Source organism: Hypanus sabinus, chromosome 6 (genome assembly GCF_030144855.1).
Source record: "Hypanus sabinus isolate sHypSab1 chromosome 6, sHypSab1.hap1, whole genome shotgun sequence".
In the NCBI taxonomy this organism is placed as follows: domain Eukaryota; kingdom Metazoa; phylum Chordata; class Chondrichthyes; order Myliobatiformes; family Dasyatidae; genus Hypanus; species Hypanus sabinus.
Genome location: NC_082711.1, coordinates 138,730,156 through 138,748,189, shown reverse-complemented (window position 1 = coordinate 138,748,189; position 18,034 = coordinate 138,730,156). Strand labels below are relative to the sequence as shown.

The 18,034-nt window shown below is 39.1% G+C and overlaps 1 protein-coding gene across 18 annotated transcripts in view; it reads left to right on the top strand.

Moving 5' to 3' along the window:
* The window catches only part of LOC132395887 (general transcription factor II-I-like), a 154,337-nt gene that overhangs the window by 124,319 nt on the left and 11,984 nt on the right, over positions 1-18,034 (top strand). For 16 of the 18 annotated variants that reach the window (XM_059973026.1, XM_059973031.1, XM_059973022.1 and 13 more), the window contains 9 exons: positions 4,633-4,698; positions 6,959-7,142; positions 8,796-8,845; positions 9,984-10,064; positions 11,029-11,106; positions 16,546-16,629; positions 16,749-16,932; positions 17,392-17,420; positions 17,548-17,682. In XM_059973026.1, coding sequence (XP_059829009.1) covers positions 4,633-4,698; positions 6,959-7,142; positions 8,796-8,845; positions 9,984-10,064; positions 11,029-11,106; positions 16,546-16,629; positions 16,749-16,932; positions 17,392-17,420; positions 17,548-17,682 — 891 coding nt within the window. Of the gene's footprint in view, positions 1-4,632; positions 4,699-6,958; positions 7,143-8,795; positions 8,846-9,983; positions 10,065-10,165; positions 10,862-11,028; positions 11,107-16,545; positions 16,630-16,748; positions 16,933-17,391; positions 17,421-17,547; positions 17,683-18,034 lie in introns of those variants that run through there. The other 2 variants (XM_059973020.1, XM_059973021.1) reach the window with 2 other exon arrangements.

The window sequence follows — 18,034 nt, the reverse complement described above, 5'->3', positions numbered from 1 at the left end:
ATTAACTTATTACCTTTACCACATTGCACATTAATATAAAAATGACCATGCATTCTATCAGTGTTTCTTAAAAACAAATAAGATCCTCTTCACATATACTGCATATGAAATTGCTAAACAAATAATCATCTCATCAAAGATGCTTAGGTTGGTGGGAAATGAACTAACACTAGAACACATTCTTAGAAACGGGCAACCCAACCTAAAATTTTCGTCTTAAACTCTCAGAAAACCAGTCTCTAGAAGTTGTTTTTTTAGAATTTCATATCTTTATTTAAAACATTAAAAATATATGGTGATGAGGAGTGGTGGGGAAAGTTCTACAAAACAATTAAAATGTTAAGTTTTGTAGGTTTTAAAGAAAACATAAATTCTGCTGGGGGTTGTCTTTCCTGGCAAACTGCTCAGTGCCTTCCATTTCATTGATATATATTAGAGACAACAGTCTGTCATATACCATTCAGTTAAGTTTTCTAATACACGGTAACAAACTACAACAAATTCAGAGTGGATCAAATTAAAGTGATTTTTATTATTTTACTTGCAAGGGAAGATCTATCTCCATACAAGTTACTGTCTGGAAATAGCATCAACCTCATAGCTCCAAACAAACCACTTTGATACTTTACAGAGAACAGTAATTAATTCCATTCTGTAACATTCCTCCATTATATGCATCTTGATCTGGTTCTGACTGTAATCTGAGAGGCCCCAAAGTTTGGTTGGATATGATTGCCTCTTTTATACATTCAAATATTTCCTCAGCTTGCGGGGCATGATGGATTTGATTGACTGGAAAGGGGAAGTTTTGGGAGGGGTATAGCAATAGCAGCGTAATCTAAAAATCCACTGTCCATGGTACCCAATCATTCCCAGGAAACACTTCATTTCCCTACGTGTCATCGGCTGTGGAGCTTCACCTACTGCTTTAATCTGAGTCTTTATCAATGGTCTTGTATCCTACAATAGGGTATGTCCCAGTTAAGTAACTTCTGGTTGTACGAACTGTAGTTTCTGCTTCAGTACTTCATGACATCTTAGATGGTTTATGTAAAAGCTAGAGGGAGTCCTCACAAGTTCCCTTGCTTGAGAAGGTCAGCAGGAGGTCATCCACATGCTGTATTACAGTAGAGCCTCTGGGGAAACTCTTTATCTTCTTCCACTTGAAATTTACATGACAAAACACTGATCGCATCAAAGCTATTTTCCAAGGAATCTCAAACTCAAAATCAATGTTGAAGGTCTTGGGCGACATATTTTATGTTCTTTGAAAAAGTAGTCTTATTATAAAGCAAGTTTTAGAATTGTTCCCAAAAATATTTGAATTTTTCCAAAAGTGTTGATTTCTAATTCCCAATTTTATTATCTACCAATGAGTAATTTCCACAAATGCCCATTTCCGTCAGAAATGTGGGCATCTCATTTCCTTAATGCAGATGCACAAAATTTCCATCTCAACTTGCATTACACTTGGCCAGTGTGGGGTCTGAGTTTCTCTAAAATCAATTCCAATGGAAAAGTAAAGAAACACAAACCAAAAAAAAGTAGATAAAGCAAAAATCCAAGTAAGTACCCCCCTTCCCCCAACCTATGGGTTCCCTGTTGTTATTACCCATAACAGTCAATATTGTATTCTTAAATTCCTTATTTATTCCCCGAGTATGTCACTGCTTTGGCAAAGTGGACTGTATGTTCAGTTGTAAGTACATTATAATCCATCTTCTTTCTTCATTTATCATCTGGTTTGTATATTGCTCTCTGTTAACTCATTACTTGGAATGAAACACTAGAATCATCCCCAGGCACGCATGTCTAGACATCCTTAGCAATATCCCTCATCTTCTGTACCCTGACTGGGGTAGTGTATGTTATACTTTGGTTCTTATTTCCTTCCCCGGTCCTCCCTCTGATAATAACGGGGGTGGGGGGGGGTGTGCTGGTGGCAATCATGCTGTTGGTAGCACAAGTTCTTTTTGGTTGTATGTTGGCTTGGGAATCCTTGTGAGGAGGCTCCTTATCATAGCCGTATGTGGTCACCTTGCCTGCTAAATCAGTCCAATCCATATCTCCGTGTTCATCCTCTTCCTTTCTTTCAGATCCAAAAGTATATATTATTCCTCTGAGCAGTTTATTGGCTCTGCAGCTTTTGTATTTGCTTTTCTTTTCATGTGATTTATCTTTCTGAATCGGGGAAGGATGCACACTGACCCATCGTTTACTTTATCCTTAATTTGTTCTATTTACGTTTATCAATATTCTGTCAACTTACCAGTTTTCACTGCAGTGTACTGTATGGTTTAATAAATTTCAGTATTTAGTTCTGGTGCCTGGTGTGCTGATAACCCTTTCACTATTAGGCGTTCTTTCGTTCATACCTGATGCTCGGTCGATCTGTGTAACTTTAGGGAGTTAGGAAAGAGGCTGAGCATTTAGAGAGACATAATCTGATTCAGGATAGTCAGCATCACTTTGTCAAGGGCATGTCATTCCTTACGAACCTGATTGAATTATTTGACGATTTAACGAAACACATTGATTTACGTAGAGCAGAGTATAGATTTCAGTAAGGCATTTGATAAAAGTTCCCCATGTGAGGCTAACTCAGAAAATAAACCTTGATTTGTGGATCCAGAATTGGTTTGCCCACGGAAGGCAAAAGGTAGTTGTAGATGATTAGTATTCTGCGTGGTAGGCTGTGACCAGTGGTGTTCTGTAGGAATCTGTTCTGGGACCCCCTCCTCTTTGTAATTTTTATAAATGATCTTAACGAGGAAGTGGAAGGGTGGGGGTTAGTAAGTTTGCTGATGACGCAAAAGTTGAAGGTGGTGTGGATAGTCTGGAGGGTTGTCAGAGGTTACAGCGGGACATTGATAGGATGCAGAACTGGGCTGAGAAGTGGGAGATGGAGTTCAACTAGATTAGTAGATAAGTGTGAAATGGTTGATTTCAGTAAGTCAAATTTGAAGACAATATAATGTAAGATTCTTGGCAGTGTGAAGGATCAGTGAGATCTTGGCGACTGTGTCTATAGGACACTCAGAGCTGCTGCGCAGGTTGACAGTGTTGTTAAGGTGTGTGGTGTGTTGGCCTTCATCAACCATGGGACTGAGTTCAAGAGCCGTGAGGTAATGTTACAGCTATAGAGGACCTTAGATCCCACTGAACTGTGTTTAGTTCTGGTCACCTCATTACAGGAAGGATGTGGATACTATTGAGAGAGTGCAGAGAAGATTTTTGTGCATGATGCCTGGATTAGAGAGCATGCCTTATGAGAATAGGTTGGATGAACTTAGCCTTTTCTCCTTGGAGCAAAGTAATATGAGAGGCGACCTGATGGAGGTATACAAGATGATGAGAGGTGTGTGGATAACCAGAGGTTTTTTTTCCCAAGGCTGAAATGCCTAACATGAGGGGGCATCGTTTTAAGGTGCTTGGAAGTAGGTACAAGGGGGATGTCAGAAATAAACTTCACACAATGAGCAGTGGATGTATGGAATGCACTGTCAGTGAAGATGGTAGAGGCTGATACAATAGGGTCTTTCAAGAGACTGCTAGATAGGTACATGGAACTTAGAAAACTAGAATTTCCCTACTGCATAGCCCTCTAGAGTAGGTTACATGGTTGGCACAACATTGTGGGCCAAAGGGCCTGTAATGTGTTGTAGATTTCTAAGCTTCTATGTCCCTGACACAGTATCATCCAATACTTCTGTCTGCATCTCTTTCACATGTCCCAAACACTGGGTGAACTCTTTTCTTAATCAGTTACTGTCATCATGTTAAATGCATAGGAATTTTGATGAGAGAAACTTATTCACTCAAGACCATAGCATTGATTGCAGTGTAAAGGGCAAAATCAAGACAAAACCGAAGTCTAACTGCCAAGGCTAAAAAGAAACTTCTGCCACTCCCCTAGGCAGTTCTGTCCTCGGATTTCCTTGTGTTACTGTCATACCTTGACACGTGAATCTTGGTGGAACTTACAAATTCGGCTGTGTACTGTTCAGCTAGGTCTTTTAATATATAGTAACAAACTACAACAAATTCAGAATGGCCAAAATATAGCAATTTTATTATTTTACTTGCAAGGGAAGATCTAATTCCAAACAAGTTATCATCTGGAAATATCTTCAATCTTATAGTTCCAAATAAACCACCTTTTACAGAGAACAGTAATTAATTCCATTCCATACCATTCCTCCATTACCTGCATCTGACGTTTGTTCTTTAGAAGCTGTGTCCTGTTTACCTTTGTTGTTAAACCCCTGCCTTAAAACACACATCTCCTGTAATAAAACACATACAGCTTCCTATAAGCCTCCATCCAAACCAGCAAAACACATTGCATTTTACAAAAGTTAAAAATTGACTTCAGGGTTGCAGCTTTATTTCTACAAATCTAACACCCGGAACTAAGATTAAAAGTCAAATAACGTAGTCAATATGTCTGAAGCATAAGTTATGTACATCAGTTGTTCAGGAACTAGCTAAAGGTCTGCTTCACTCCCAAGTAAGACATTGTGTACACACTGAGTTTGAGTTTCTACCTATTTATTGGAATCCACTGTACTTACATGTAGAGATATATATTTATAGAATCTAAACATAATGAATTTGCTGCTTTCTTTATAGAACAGTGGAATGCCAAAATTACTGAGTTGAAACAACAAGTAGAGGCGCTTTTCAATGAAAAATGTGGTAAGTAATTGTTTACTGAAAGGAAATTGACTTTGGAAAATACAATGCCCTAATTATAACCATAAAAGTTAGCAATATTCTATGCTTTTATCTTGATGGAAAATTGTGCAATGTTTAAAAAGTAGCATGATTCACAGAAACTATTGGTTGTTGATTATTAGACAAATTGTTAGGGCTCTTATAGCTGCTTGCATTAAGAGTATAGTGTGACAATTAGACACATCATTCCTCCTTGGATCCTTTCAGCATTCAGGAATGTTACTTCCCTTTTGAACAGCCTAGTTCAGTTTTAAATAAATTTCAGCCAACTTCAACTCTATACCCACAGGATCTTTTCTTGCAATAGCCAGAGATGCAATTTGCTACTTTTATTTTCTCTCTTCCTACAATCCTCACGAAGGTAAAACATCAGTTTAGTTGTGGTACTTGTAATTTGTGTGACGATCTATAGTACATAGAACCATAGAACATTACAGCACAGAAACAGCCCTTTTGGCCCTTCTTGACTGTGTTGAACCATTTTTCTGCCTAGTCCCACTAACCTGCACCTGGACCATATCCCTCCACACTTCCATGTATGTACCTGCCCAAGTTTTTCTTAAATGTTAAAAGTGAGCCCACATTTACCACTTCATCTGGCAGCTCACTCCACATTCCCACCACTCTCTGTGTGAAGAAGCCCCCCCACCAATGTTCCCTTTAAACTTCTCCCCCTTCATACTTAACCTACATTCTCTGGTTTTTTTTCTCACTTAGCCTCAGTGGAAAAAGCCTGCTTGCATTCACTCTGTCTATACCCATCATAATTTTATATACCTCTATCAAATCTCCCTTCATTCTTCTACGCTCCAGGGAATAAAGTCCTAACTTATTCAACCTTTGTCTGTAACTCAGTTTCTCAAGTCCCGGCATCCTTGTAAACCTTCTCTGAACTCTTTCAACCTTATTAATATCCTTACTGTATTCGGTGACCAAAACTGCACACAATACTCCAAATTTGGCCTCATCAATGCCTTATGCAACCTCACCATAACATTCCAACTCTTATACTCAATACTTTGGTTTATAAAGGCCAATGTACCAAAAGCTCTCTTTACGACCCTATATACCTGTGACGCCACTTTTAAGGAATTTTGAATCTGTATTCCCGGATCCCTCTGTTCTACTGCACTCCTCAGTACCCTACCATTTTTTTTTTTACCATTGATACATGGCAAAACTTAAACCAGATTTGAGTATTGATTTCTTGAGCATCTTTCATCCAATTAGTAAACTTCAAATCATTACTACTATACTTTTGTGCTTCGTATCTCTGAGTCCTCAGTCATTGGCCTAGGACACAGTTCCATTGAAAGTTATTATAGATGGGGAACAGCGCCTCACCTTTCATTTATTTATACAGGTTACATTATTATGGATTCATCAGCATGTTCAGTAATTTGATATTGACATTCTATCATTCTTTTTAGATCTTTTTCTCTTATTTTCTTATTTCATCTCATTATTTTAGTTAAATATCTTATTTAGTGTATTTAGTGTTCCCAAGACTATTTCAACAAAAAGAGAAAGCTTTTGGAAAGGGTGACAAGAAATCTTAGAGTGTAATGGTAGAAACATAAACCAAATAACCTTGTGACATTGTGTCACTGAATAAAATCATATGGAATAAGTGAAAGAGAAAAGTAGATAATATAACAGGATTTGATGGTGATCGGTTCTTGCAAACTGAGCTGGCTATAGGTATGAATTTAGATTCTGGCTCAGAGAATCTGACCAAGTTTGACATGGTTTGCCTGGTCTCTGCGCTCTGGCCTGGGTCTTGTATGCTCCATGCACTTCTGTTGGGGCCACATTGTAACAGTGAAGTATCATGGCTAGATCGTTCTATTAATTGTGGATTGTCTAGAGATGACTGGCCCCTTCCCAGAACAGCCAATTTATGTTTCAAACAGAAAATTCCACACCAAATTGGACTTTAGCAGACTTCATTTGTATCTGTTAACACTTTATTTCACTCTCCATAGTTTTTCATTTGCCTTCTACCTGTTCTCAGACATTTCTGTGTCTCTGCACCAAAGTGTTTTCTACCTTTTCCCAATTCTGACAAATGGACAATGAGATAAAACACTTTTGTTTTTCTCTGTCAATGCTATCCCAAGTGTATTACCAGCAATTAACCTTTTTAAGCTGTTATCTACAAAGTTTTCCTTTTGCAAAATATGCTGCCAAATCCTTTTAGTAATGTGTTCTTCTCTTGCAGGTGAAGCATTGGGGGTTTCAGAGCCTGTAAGAGTGCCCTACGCACTATTTGAATCACATCCTGAGGATTTCTATATTGAAGGTTTGCCAGATGGTGTGCCTTTTAGAAGGCCATCAACCTTTGGAATTCCTAGATTGGAAAAGATACTCCGAGCAAAGGCTAAGATCAAATTTATAATTAAAAAGTAAGCTTACATTTACTATCTTACAAATTGATTTGAAGTAAAATGTCTCATCATAAATACTTTCAAGTGAGGTCAGATTGAGTTACTTTATAAGACTGATATAGCTATAGCAGCCTGATCTTATTCTACAGTACAATTCAAAATTAGTTTTTAAAAATGCAAGATTCTATAATACTGTGGCAACACACTACTTGTCAGATTTCTATTAAACATGTCAGTTTGCTTTTTCATCCCTACATGGATGGAAGCAATCCTGGTATTTGTAAGAAAAATAGTTTGCAGGGGAAACAAATGGGGAAATAGGTTTATTCCAAGAGTGGCAAAGAGTTGCTGGGCTGAATGTCCTCCAGTGTTGTAACCAAAATGAAAAATAAATTTTCCTTACATGGCGGAGGTAAAAAAAAAAATGATTGGGCTGGATTGCGGTTGACTTGGCTTGCTTCTGTGCGACTATCACAGCTGAACTCTGTTGCCCCACAGCATGAATTAAGCTCCAGTCTGTGCTGCTGTTTTTATCCCACAAAAGCAAGAATTCAGTAAAGCCATAAAGAAGCCTTAGCTGACAAATCCTGGGACTCCCCGATGACTTTCTAATATCTTGCTTTTTGAAATATTTCTCTGATGATCCCCAAAATGTAAACTTTTTATAACACAATTTAAAAACTCATTTAACAAATTAAAATGAAACACAAACTATTAACCTTCACTTTTCCATTCAGGACGGGCATATCTAATAAAAGGTTAAAGGGCTGGATATAGTGCATATCCATCCTGTCCCTTAGATCCGTATCTGACCTTTATCATAGTTCTGCCTTCCAAACCTTTAGAGGGGTTTCAGCAAGCTGTTTAACTAATTGGAAAAATTACACTTTCACGAGTGAGGGGATAGTTAATTGGAAGAAATTATACTCAAATGTTACATCATAATGGTGAAGGTAAATCTTTTTGGGCAGTGATGTTGAATCCTATCTACCTATATTTAAATACCCTTGTTAAAATGAATGAGGATCATGACAGTGAACTAAAGTTGATAGTTGAGGAAGAGGAGATTAATGGATAAATGTGTAGGTTTGAAAGACTAAGCAGATTGTTAACAAACAGAAGATTCTGCAGATGCTGGAAATCTTCAGCAACACACAAAATGCTGTAGGAATCCAATAAGTCAGGCAGCCTTCTGAAGGGCCTTGGCTCGAAACTTCAACTGTTTGTAGCCCTTCATAGGTGCTGCCTGACTTGCTGAGTTCCTCAATAAGATTACTTAGTTCGGCCATAAAATTGGAATAGGATAACTTTAAACTATACAATTTTTTCACTTTGAACAACAGTGATTGAACAACAAGATAACTTGGCATCAGTTAAAAGGATAAATTAATCTTGGAAAAGGGAAATTTGAGATTTGTGATATGATTTTAGTGTTTCTGGGTAGGAAAGCTGAGATCTTCATGAACTACAAGAGATGTTGAGAGAAGCAAGATTGATTATCATACAGAGGCCCTGGATGGAGCATGTTTAAACATTTACTGAGTATTTTGTTGCTGATGGCTCTGGTCTTGTTAGATAATGCCATCACTTGATAGTTGATGTTGATGATTTGTAAGGCAAATTCTGACGTGTAATTTTACCTTAAAAGCTTACATTTTTTTTCCTCAATAGACCTGATATGTTTCAGACTGCATTACAGGAAGCCTCCAAACGACCCCTGAGTGAGTAAACTATTAACTTGTATGTTTTAGTACAGCTTGGTATGTAGGAGAGGCTAGGCTTCAGTACTAGATTAACAGTTTTTGCAAGTCTTCAGATACTGTTCAATCAAGGCTCCACCACATTTAACTAACTTTAAATGTCATGTACTGTAATAGAATATAAATTTTACTGTTAATCCTAATGGAGACTGTTCTGCTAGAGTAGTGGTCGCCAACCAGTCGATCTTTAAGGCTTTCCCAGTAGATCCCAAGAAATAAAATGCGCACCAGGCAGAAAAGACAGGAAGCAAAACCCTGCAACCCAGAAACAACCTCTCCCCACAAACAGCTGTCTGCAGCAGGAGCACCACTACATCGCCATTATCCTAATCGTCATCAACCTATGTTTATAATGCTCACATTACAACACTTCTCCCCCTTCATATTCCAACATTCCCCAAATGTAAAGGAACTGGGAAACAAAAAAACAGCGGTGTCATTAGCTTGCGTATCTCTGAAACTTATAATAGTGTCTCAGTAACAGTTTACCGATACAAAACACCTGAAGAATGTGGCAGATTCAACATTCAGTCTAACAAAGGATCATTCATATATTCAGTCTGTCAGGAGGTTTGTAAGGGCGCTGTACTGCAACAGATGAAAATTATTAAATCTAAGTACAGGAGCTGTCTAACTGACAGACACCTCACAGACTTTCTCAGTCTGGCTGTCTGTAGTTATGAGCCAAATTTTAGGGAACTAGCAGAAAATATACAGCCCCAGTCAACACTGAGTGCAACAGTCAATTTTTATTCATTCATTTATTTATTTTGTGTTGAAATAAAATTAAATAATGAATGTGTTGTAATATGAGCATTATAAAAATAATAATACCAATTAAGATAATGGTAACATAGCAACATTCCTGCTATGTAAAGCCGCCTCCAAAGAGATACTGCTTCCGGGGCTCCACTTCCGGTCCTTTCTTCCTGGTGCGCATGTGTGTGTGTCTAAACGATTTAGTAGGTCAATCTTGCCTTTCGCTAAGGCCGAGGTAGGGAATCTTGGGCTTAAAAAGGTTGCCAACCACTATGCTAGAGGAACTTTTATTATTAGTTGCTTGTAACTTTACTTGAGCCGTGTGTTTCCCTCTAAATAGCAAGGTCGCAAACATCCTCTGAGGAGAAAATACCTGAAGTGAAAAAGGCAATGCCTGCTACTTTGGCTCCAGCTGTTGCAGGTAAACCTTGCCTCCACCTCCACCATATATTGAGTGTGAAATGTCTTTTTAACATGAAGTATTTTTTTCCTGCTATTTTACTTATTTTATTCATTTCTCAGAAACATCTAGAATTTGCAATGCAGGATGCCATGGTTGTGAATATAGGCTTGGAGAATGTAAATCTGTTCAGTAGATATCAGCAGCTAATAATTTCTATTAAGGTAAATCATAGAAAGGTTACAGCACATTCCATCTTGTCTATGCTGCCATATCAGCTCAGTAATTCTAATCAGTTTAAAATGTAAAGGACAGTACAGCGCTGGAACAGGCCATTTGGCCCATAAGGTTGTGCTGAGCCAGTTAAAAAAACAAATCAAAAACGTCCAAACACTAATTCCTCCTACCTTATCCCTCTATCTTCCTTATGTCTATGTGCCTATCCAGAAGTCTCTTAAAAGCCTCTAATGTATTTGCCTCTACCACCATACCAGGCTGTGCATTGCAGTTGATCAGTTCTTTTTGCTGCTCGCAGTATTGCCAAGCTTTGTCATCTGCAAATTTAGAAGTTGTGGCTTGCATCATACAGAGCTAGGTTATTAATATAGTACTGGAATTACATTAATCTATTGACCCGATTCACTGTACACATATAACTTGTCTTTTTAAAAATAAATCAGTTACTACAGAGGACATTAATTTAAATATAATGGAAAATTAACACTTGTAACAGCTGATTAACTTTTGAATCCCATAATTGTATTTATTGGGAAAACATTTGGCTCACTACTATTGCAGTGGGTAAAATAACCTGGTAGATGGTGATGGATATTTTGGCTCCAACTCATGTACTGGAGGATCATGCCAAAAGGTTCAATTTTCCTAGTAAGGATATTTTATATTTTAATTCTTTGCATATTTTATTTTTCTGTTTAAATCAAAGATCAGATGGTGAAATAGACTCTTGAAATTTCTCATGATGCAGGTTTAGCAAATCGAGCTGGTGGGCTACCGACTGCAGCAGGTGTTGAAGACCTTAACATCATTCAAGTTACAGTCCCTGGTAAGGCACTGTATAGTTAGCTGTGAGATTTCTTCTGTCTCGTTATAAGAAGGATATAAGAATATAAAACGAGCAGACTGGAGAAAATAGGGAATTTTTTGGCAGCTCAAGTGCAGTGGGTATGAGTGTCAGAGCCCTACGGAAGTTGGAGGAAAGTTCCATCTTTCTGGACTGCGCAGGTGTGGGAAGAAGCCTAAACTCAGTTATAAATAAAGGGAAGGTAGGCTTAAGCAGAGCTGTTATTGCCATTAACAGGCTTTGGAACAGGCGGAGGCATAGTTAAGAAGAGGTAAGCCTTTTTTCAGGATGGAATGCTCTGCCTGTCGGATGTGGGAATTCAGGATACTTGGACAGTTTTTTCTGATGACTACATCTGTGGGAAGTGCACCTAACTTCAGTTGTTGGAGCTGGATGTACTTGGATCATTCGGGAGACTGAAGATATTAAAGATAAGAATTTTGAAGAGGTGGTCACACCCGGAATACAGGCTTCGGACAGTAGATGGGTGACCACTGGGTGAGGTAAGGGGATTAAGAAGTCAGTGTAGGGTTCCCTTGTGGCCATTTCCCTCAGCAGCAAGTAAACCTGTTTTGATACTGTTGGGATCTTCCAGATCGCAGCAGTAGCAGCCAGGCTGGTGGCACTGTGGCATTTCTGAGGCTCAACAGGTAAAGGTAAAGTCGGACAATGTGGTAGTTGGGGGACAGAAAGGAAATTCTGTGTCCGCAACAGAGACACCATGATGGTATGCCTCTTGGGTGCTAGAGTCTGGGATGTATCAAGAATGGCTGCAGGATATTCTCAAAAGGGAGGGGGAACAGCCAGAGGTCATGGTGCATATTGGCACCAATACCATAGGTAGAAAAGGGGAAGGGGTCCTATGCAGTATATAGAGTTAGGGAAGAGGCTGAAAAGAAGGACCTCTTCTTTCTTCTTACAGAAACACCTGCATGATCTCCAGATTATTCCCTGTGCCACAGGCTAATGTAGGTAGGAATGGGGGAATAGCACGGATAAAAGAGTAGCTGAGGAGATGATGCAGGGGACAGGATTTCAAGTTCTTGGATAATTGGAACCTGTTCTGGGGCAGGGGTGACCTGTACAAGGAGGACTGGTTGGAACTGAATCTGATGGGAACCAATATTTTGGCCGGGAGGTTTGCAGTTGCTAGTTTGGAGAGTTTAAACTAGTTTTGCAGGGGACTGGGAACCAGATCCACAGCAAGGAAAGGATCAGAACAGAAGGTAGGTGTCGAAAAGTACTGAAAGACAAAACCAAAATAACAAGTAAGGTGTGTCAGATAGTTTGAAGTGTATATATTTTGATGCTAGGAGTATTATGGGTAAGGGTGATGAACTTAGCACATGGATCAGTACATGGAACTACAATGTTGGAGCCAATACTGAAGTTTGGTTGAGTGAGGGGCAAGAATAGGTGATTAATGTGCTAGGTTTTCAAAGTTTTAGAAAAGATAGAGGAAGAGGTAAAGGTGGGGGGGAGTTGCATGATGAATCAGGGACAGTGTCATAGTTGCACTTGGGAGACATAATGGAGGGTTGGACACTGAGTCCATTTAGGTTGAACTGTGGAATTGGAAGGCTTCAGTCACACTGATGGGATTGTACTACAGGTCCACTGATAGCTACTGGGACATTGAGGAACAGATATGTAATTAGATTAAGGAAATGTGTAAAAATAATAGGTTGTTGACATTGGGGTTTCAACTTCCCTAATATAAACTGGGACCTTCTTAGTACAAGGAGTTTAGATGGAGCAGAATTTGTTAAGTGTATCCAGGAAGGTTTCTTGAAGCAGTATGTGAACGGTCCAACGAGAGGAGGCTGTACTGGACCTGGCCAGTTAATTGACCTTTCAGTGGATGAACAGTGACCACAAATCCTTAACTTTCAGGATAGCTAGAGATAAGAATTTTAAATTGGAGTTGGTCAAATTACAAGGGCATTAGGAGGAACTAAGAAGTGTTAATTGACACCTTTTCTCTGGCAAGTCCACATCCGGCTTGTGGAGGGTGTTTAAAGATCCAATGCTCAGAGTGCAGGGAAGGTCCCTTCCCGTTAGAAGGAAGGATGTGGATGGATAGATAAAGAGAACCTTGGATGTCCAGAGAGGTGATAAATTTAGTCAAGACGAAAGAGGAAAATTATATAAAACTTCAGAAATTGGGATCAAATGAAGCTCATGACAATTATAATGAAGCCAGAAAAGAGCTAAAGGGAATTAGGAAAGCCATGAGTGGCCATGAAAATTCCTTGGCTTAAGGTGAATTCCAAGGTATTCTATATATACATCAAGAGCAAGAGGATAACTGGGGAGAGGGTGGGACTAGGCAAGGAAAAGGGGGTAACATTTGCTTGGATGCGGAGAATGTGAGTGAGGTATTTAATAAGTACTTTGCTTCAGTATTTATCAAGGAAAAGGATATCGAGAGCCAGGAGAGTGCTGAGTGTAAAAATATGTTAGGGTGTTTAGAGGTCAACCAGGAGGAAATGCTGTGCCTCCTAATGAGTATTAAGGTGGGTAAGTCTCCAGGGCCTGATGGGATTTACCCCAGGTTATAGAAGGAGGCAAGAGATAAGATTGCTGGGCCCTTGACCAGTATTTTCCTGTCCTGTCTAGCCATAGGCAAGGTCCCAGAGGACTGGTAAGTGGCTGATGTTGTACCTTCATTTACAAAGGGAACAAGAGAAAGTCCTGTGAACTATAGATCAGTGAGTCTCACACCAGTTGTAGGGAAATTGCTGGAGAAAATTCTTAGGAGATAGAATATATGAGCATTTGGAAATCCATGGCTTAATTAGGGAGAGCCCACATGTCTTTATGCATAGTAGGTCATGACATACCAACATGACAGGTTTTGAAAGTGTTATGTGGAACCAGCTATAATAGATGTGCAATGGAGTCAGGATATTATCAGAAAACAACAGAATTTATTAACACTTAAGCAGAAACATGGAAAATTAAACAAGCGACTAACTTAAAACGTTAACAGCGCTATGCGTCCATAGTTCCCAAATGGTTAAACTTAGAACCATTTCTTAACAGTCTTACTGGAGCACAGTCTCAGAATGTCAGTTCAGAAAGTTTCAAGGGATTCACAGGGTAATTGATAGGAGAGACTTTTAGTTTTGAAGTGTAGCGAAGTGACGATCTTCAAGATGGAGATTCAAAGTACAGCGAAGAAGCAGGTCTCACAGAGATACACCAGAACGGCCACCATACCTTTCCGAAGACGATTCGGCAGCACACAGTACCTCTCGAATGCTGATCTCACAAAGCGGCCACTGTACCTTTACAGTGGAAGCGAGTTCATGATGCGGTCTGTTTTGAAGAGTCCACAATAAGTGAGAATTTCACCATGTAACTGACATGACTGGTCACCACACACCTGAGACTTTGCAGGGGTCACCAAAGTGGGTGCCAAAAATCCATGTTTGGATTATGAAATGTCAGTCACCTCCGAAATGCACAGCGTTATCGACTACCCAGTCCCTTTTGGGTTCGATCGAAGCTTGCACTCTTCACTCTCACTAACGACTGTGCTATCCAAACACGACGACTCTCCACCAAAGTGGGTCTCTCCCAAAGTGTGTCCCTGGAGCAATCTGCGCGGCTCTTTTTTTTATACTGTTTGGGGTGGGTCATCACGTGACACTACAAGAAACAAAGTCACAGATTTCCAGTATATCACATACTTATCCAAGAATTGATACTGGGGTACATAACACACAGATTTCCAGTACATCATGTACTGTGCCAGGTGTTGAAACTGGGGTTCCTAACAAAAGATATTGATGAAGGTAGGGCAGTGGATGCTGTCTATATGGATTTTAGTAAGGCTTTTGACAAAGTCTCTCATTGGGAGGCTAATCCAGAAGATTAAGGTGCATGGGATGTGCGGCATATAGGCTGATTGGATTCAGAATTGGCTTGTGTGTAGAAGACTGAGGATAGTGCTTGAAGGGATTTATTTGAGCTGGAGGTCTGTAATTTGTGAAGTTCCATAGAGATCTGTGCTGGCACCTCTGCTGTTTGTATTATATATAAATGCCTGTATGAAAAGTTAGTTGGGTGGGTTAGTACATTTGTGGATGATACCAAAATTGATGGAGTTGTGGATAAGTGTAGAAGACTGGCAATGAATACAGCATGATATAGATCAGTTACAGATATGGATAGAGAAATGGCAGGTGGAGTTTAACCTAGATAAATGAGGTGTTGCAACTTGGACAAATTGTTAAGGGAAAGATTCTTAACAGTGTTGCTGAGCAGAACATCTTGGGAGTCCAAGTTCATAGCTCCTTGAAAGTGGATACACAGGTCAATAAGGTGGTTTATAAGGCTAATGGAATGCTTGCTGTAATTAGTTGAGGCATTGAATACAAAATCAAGAGGTTATGTTTCAACTTTATAAATCTCTGGTTACTCCACGTCTGGAGTATTGCAGACAGTTCTGGTTGTCCCAATATACAAAGGATGTTGAGGCTTTGGAGAGGGTGCAGAAGAGGTTTACCAGGATGCTGCCTAGTTTAGTGGGCATGTGTTATCACGAGAGGCTGGATAAGCTTGGGATAGCGCCAGAGCCCGAGGGGAGATCTGATATAGATTTACAAGACTATGAGAGGCATAGGTACTCCCTGTCGACTCTGTTTCCCACTGTTGAAATCTGGAATATGGTACCTGCTGTGGTGTTAGAAGCAAATACAGCAGCTTTTAAGAGATGCATTTGGATGCAAAGAAGATGGACATGCTGTAGGTAGGAGGGATTAGTGTTTGAGTGTTTTTGATTTGATTTTTAGCTGGCTTGGTGCAACCTTATGGGCTGAATGGCATGTTCCTGTGCTGTACTGTTCTATGTTCCCTTATATTCAGTACATTGTCATAAATGTCTGTCTTCAATTTCTGTTTTTCCCATTGTAATTTTAGTTAACAGATAGGACAAGTGTGCATGTGTGAACCCTAAGCAGACATTATCAGATTATGTCTGGGTTTAAAGAAAATCCTAAAGATTGTAATATTCCAGTGAATGTTAAAATGCAAACTTTTATGATGAAATTTACTGTCAATTTTAATTGATTGCGATGCCCCGTGTAGCAGGGGAAGTCACCTTTTCATCTTAAGTGTGCATCTACATAGTAGGTGTTGGAGGGGTGGAAGAGAAAGTGGGTAAGATGGACAAAAACTTGTAGCTCAGAATTCTATCGGGGAGGGGCTATTTCACTACAAGATTACACAGTCAATGGTAAGGAGGTCAGCTATGATTGTGAGAGAGGTTAATCAGAAGAGCATACCTGGAAATCATGGGCAAGAACTTGCTGAATGTGTGAAGATGTACTTAAGGTGAAGAGTGAAGTGGCAGGGATTTGATTATTCTGCCTCTGCATTTGAAGAATGAGACCAAAACTAATATTTTTCTTTCAGAAGGTGAAAATGAAAAAGTGTCCAAGGTGGAAAAGGCTAGACAACTGAGAGAACAAGTAAATGACCTGTTCAGCAAGAAATTTGGTAATGTTTTGATATAAATGTTTAAAAGTTGGTATCATTGCTTACATCATAATTAGATTAGATGCTGCTTTTTTAAAGAATACATGAAAAGTGACATTTAAAAGTAATCTTTATTATAGGTGAAGCAATTGGAATGAATTTTCCAGTGAAGGTCCCTTACAGAAAGATAACTACAAACCCTGGTTGCGTAATAGTTGATGGTATGCCTCCAGGAGTTCCATTTAAAGCACCCAGTTATCTTGAAATAAGTGGCATGAAAAAGATCTTGGAGTCTGCAAACTTCATCAAATTTACTGTTATAAGGTAATTAAGGCTTTTCGCTGGAATATCGAAACAAAAATGTGTCAAATGTAAAATGTCTATGCCATGCTTGCAAACGGGTAAATAACAAAGGGAATAATGCTGGCAATTGACAGTAGTGATGAAAGAGCAGTATGATGGTGACTAAAAGTACATCGATGTGTGTCCTACCTAAGAGTAGGGTGCAAATTGTGATTTTGTTTTATATTTATGGGTAAGATACAGAATGTTTCCTTCACACCCATCCCCATCTCCCTTCCTTACCCTGTCCCCTCCCCCCCCCCCCCCCCATAAAAAACCCAAAACAAGCAAGGCTACGCTTAGTGGTTTTAACGATGATTTGGGAACAGGACTGGAATCTCCTTGGGGCTTTAACGTGTGAATAATTTAAATCTTGAGGTAATTAAATACCTCAGGTGTTTTGTATATCATCAACAAAATACTTTTTCCTTCTGTTTACAGACCTTTTCCAGGACTCCTGATTAATAATCGTAAGTGAGAACAAATCATGAATGAGATTACTTTGCATATTTGATTTAACATACTTTTGCAAGTGAATGTAGATTTTGTACCTGAATGACCAGTGAACTGATTTTTTTTGTTTTCCTTGTTGTGTAGAGCTAGCTGAGCAAACTGTAGTAGAAACTCCAGCAGTGTCACCTGGAGCAGCAGCACCTGCATCCATTTTACCAACTGCCTCACTGGTACCCCCTTCAACACTTGTGCTACCAACTGCACCACCTACAGCACAAGGTAAATATACCATTTATTTCAGTGATTTAAATTAAAAATTACTTTCCAGAGTCACTTCAAGTTCTTTAACATCAACTCCAGAAGATACAAATATTATTGAAGGTTTTAAGGGCTTGTTTCTCAATCAAAACAATCGTTTGTTATGCATTTGAACTGAAATAAACTGTGACACAACTTTATCATAAATATGTAGCTGTGTTACAGTTGTACCTGATCTGTTTCATATTTCATTGATTTGAAACAGGTTGTAATCACTCCGTGGTTTGGCTTCATATCTATAACTTACTCATTTGCATTCCCAGTTAAATTTTCCCTTGTATCTATTTAAATTTTCTCTAATAATATTTTTTCG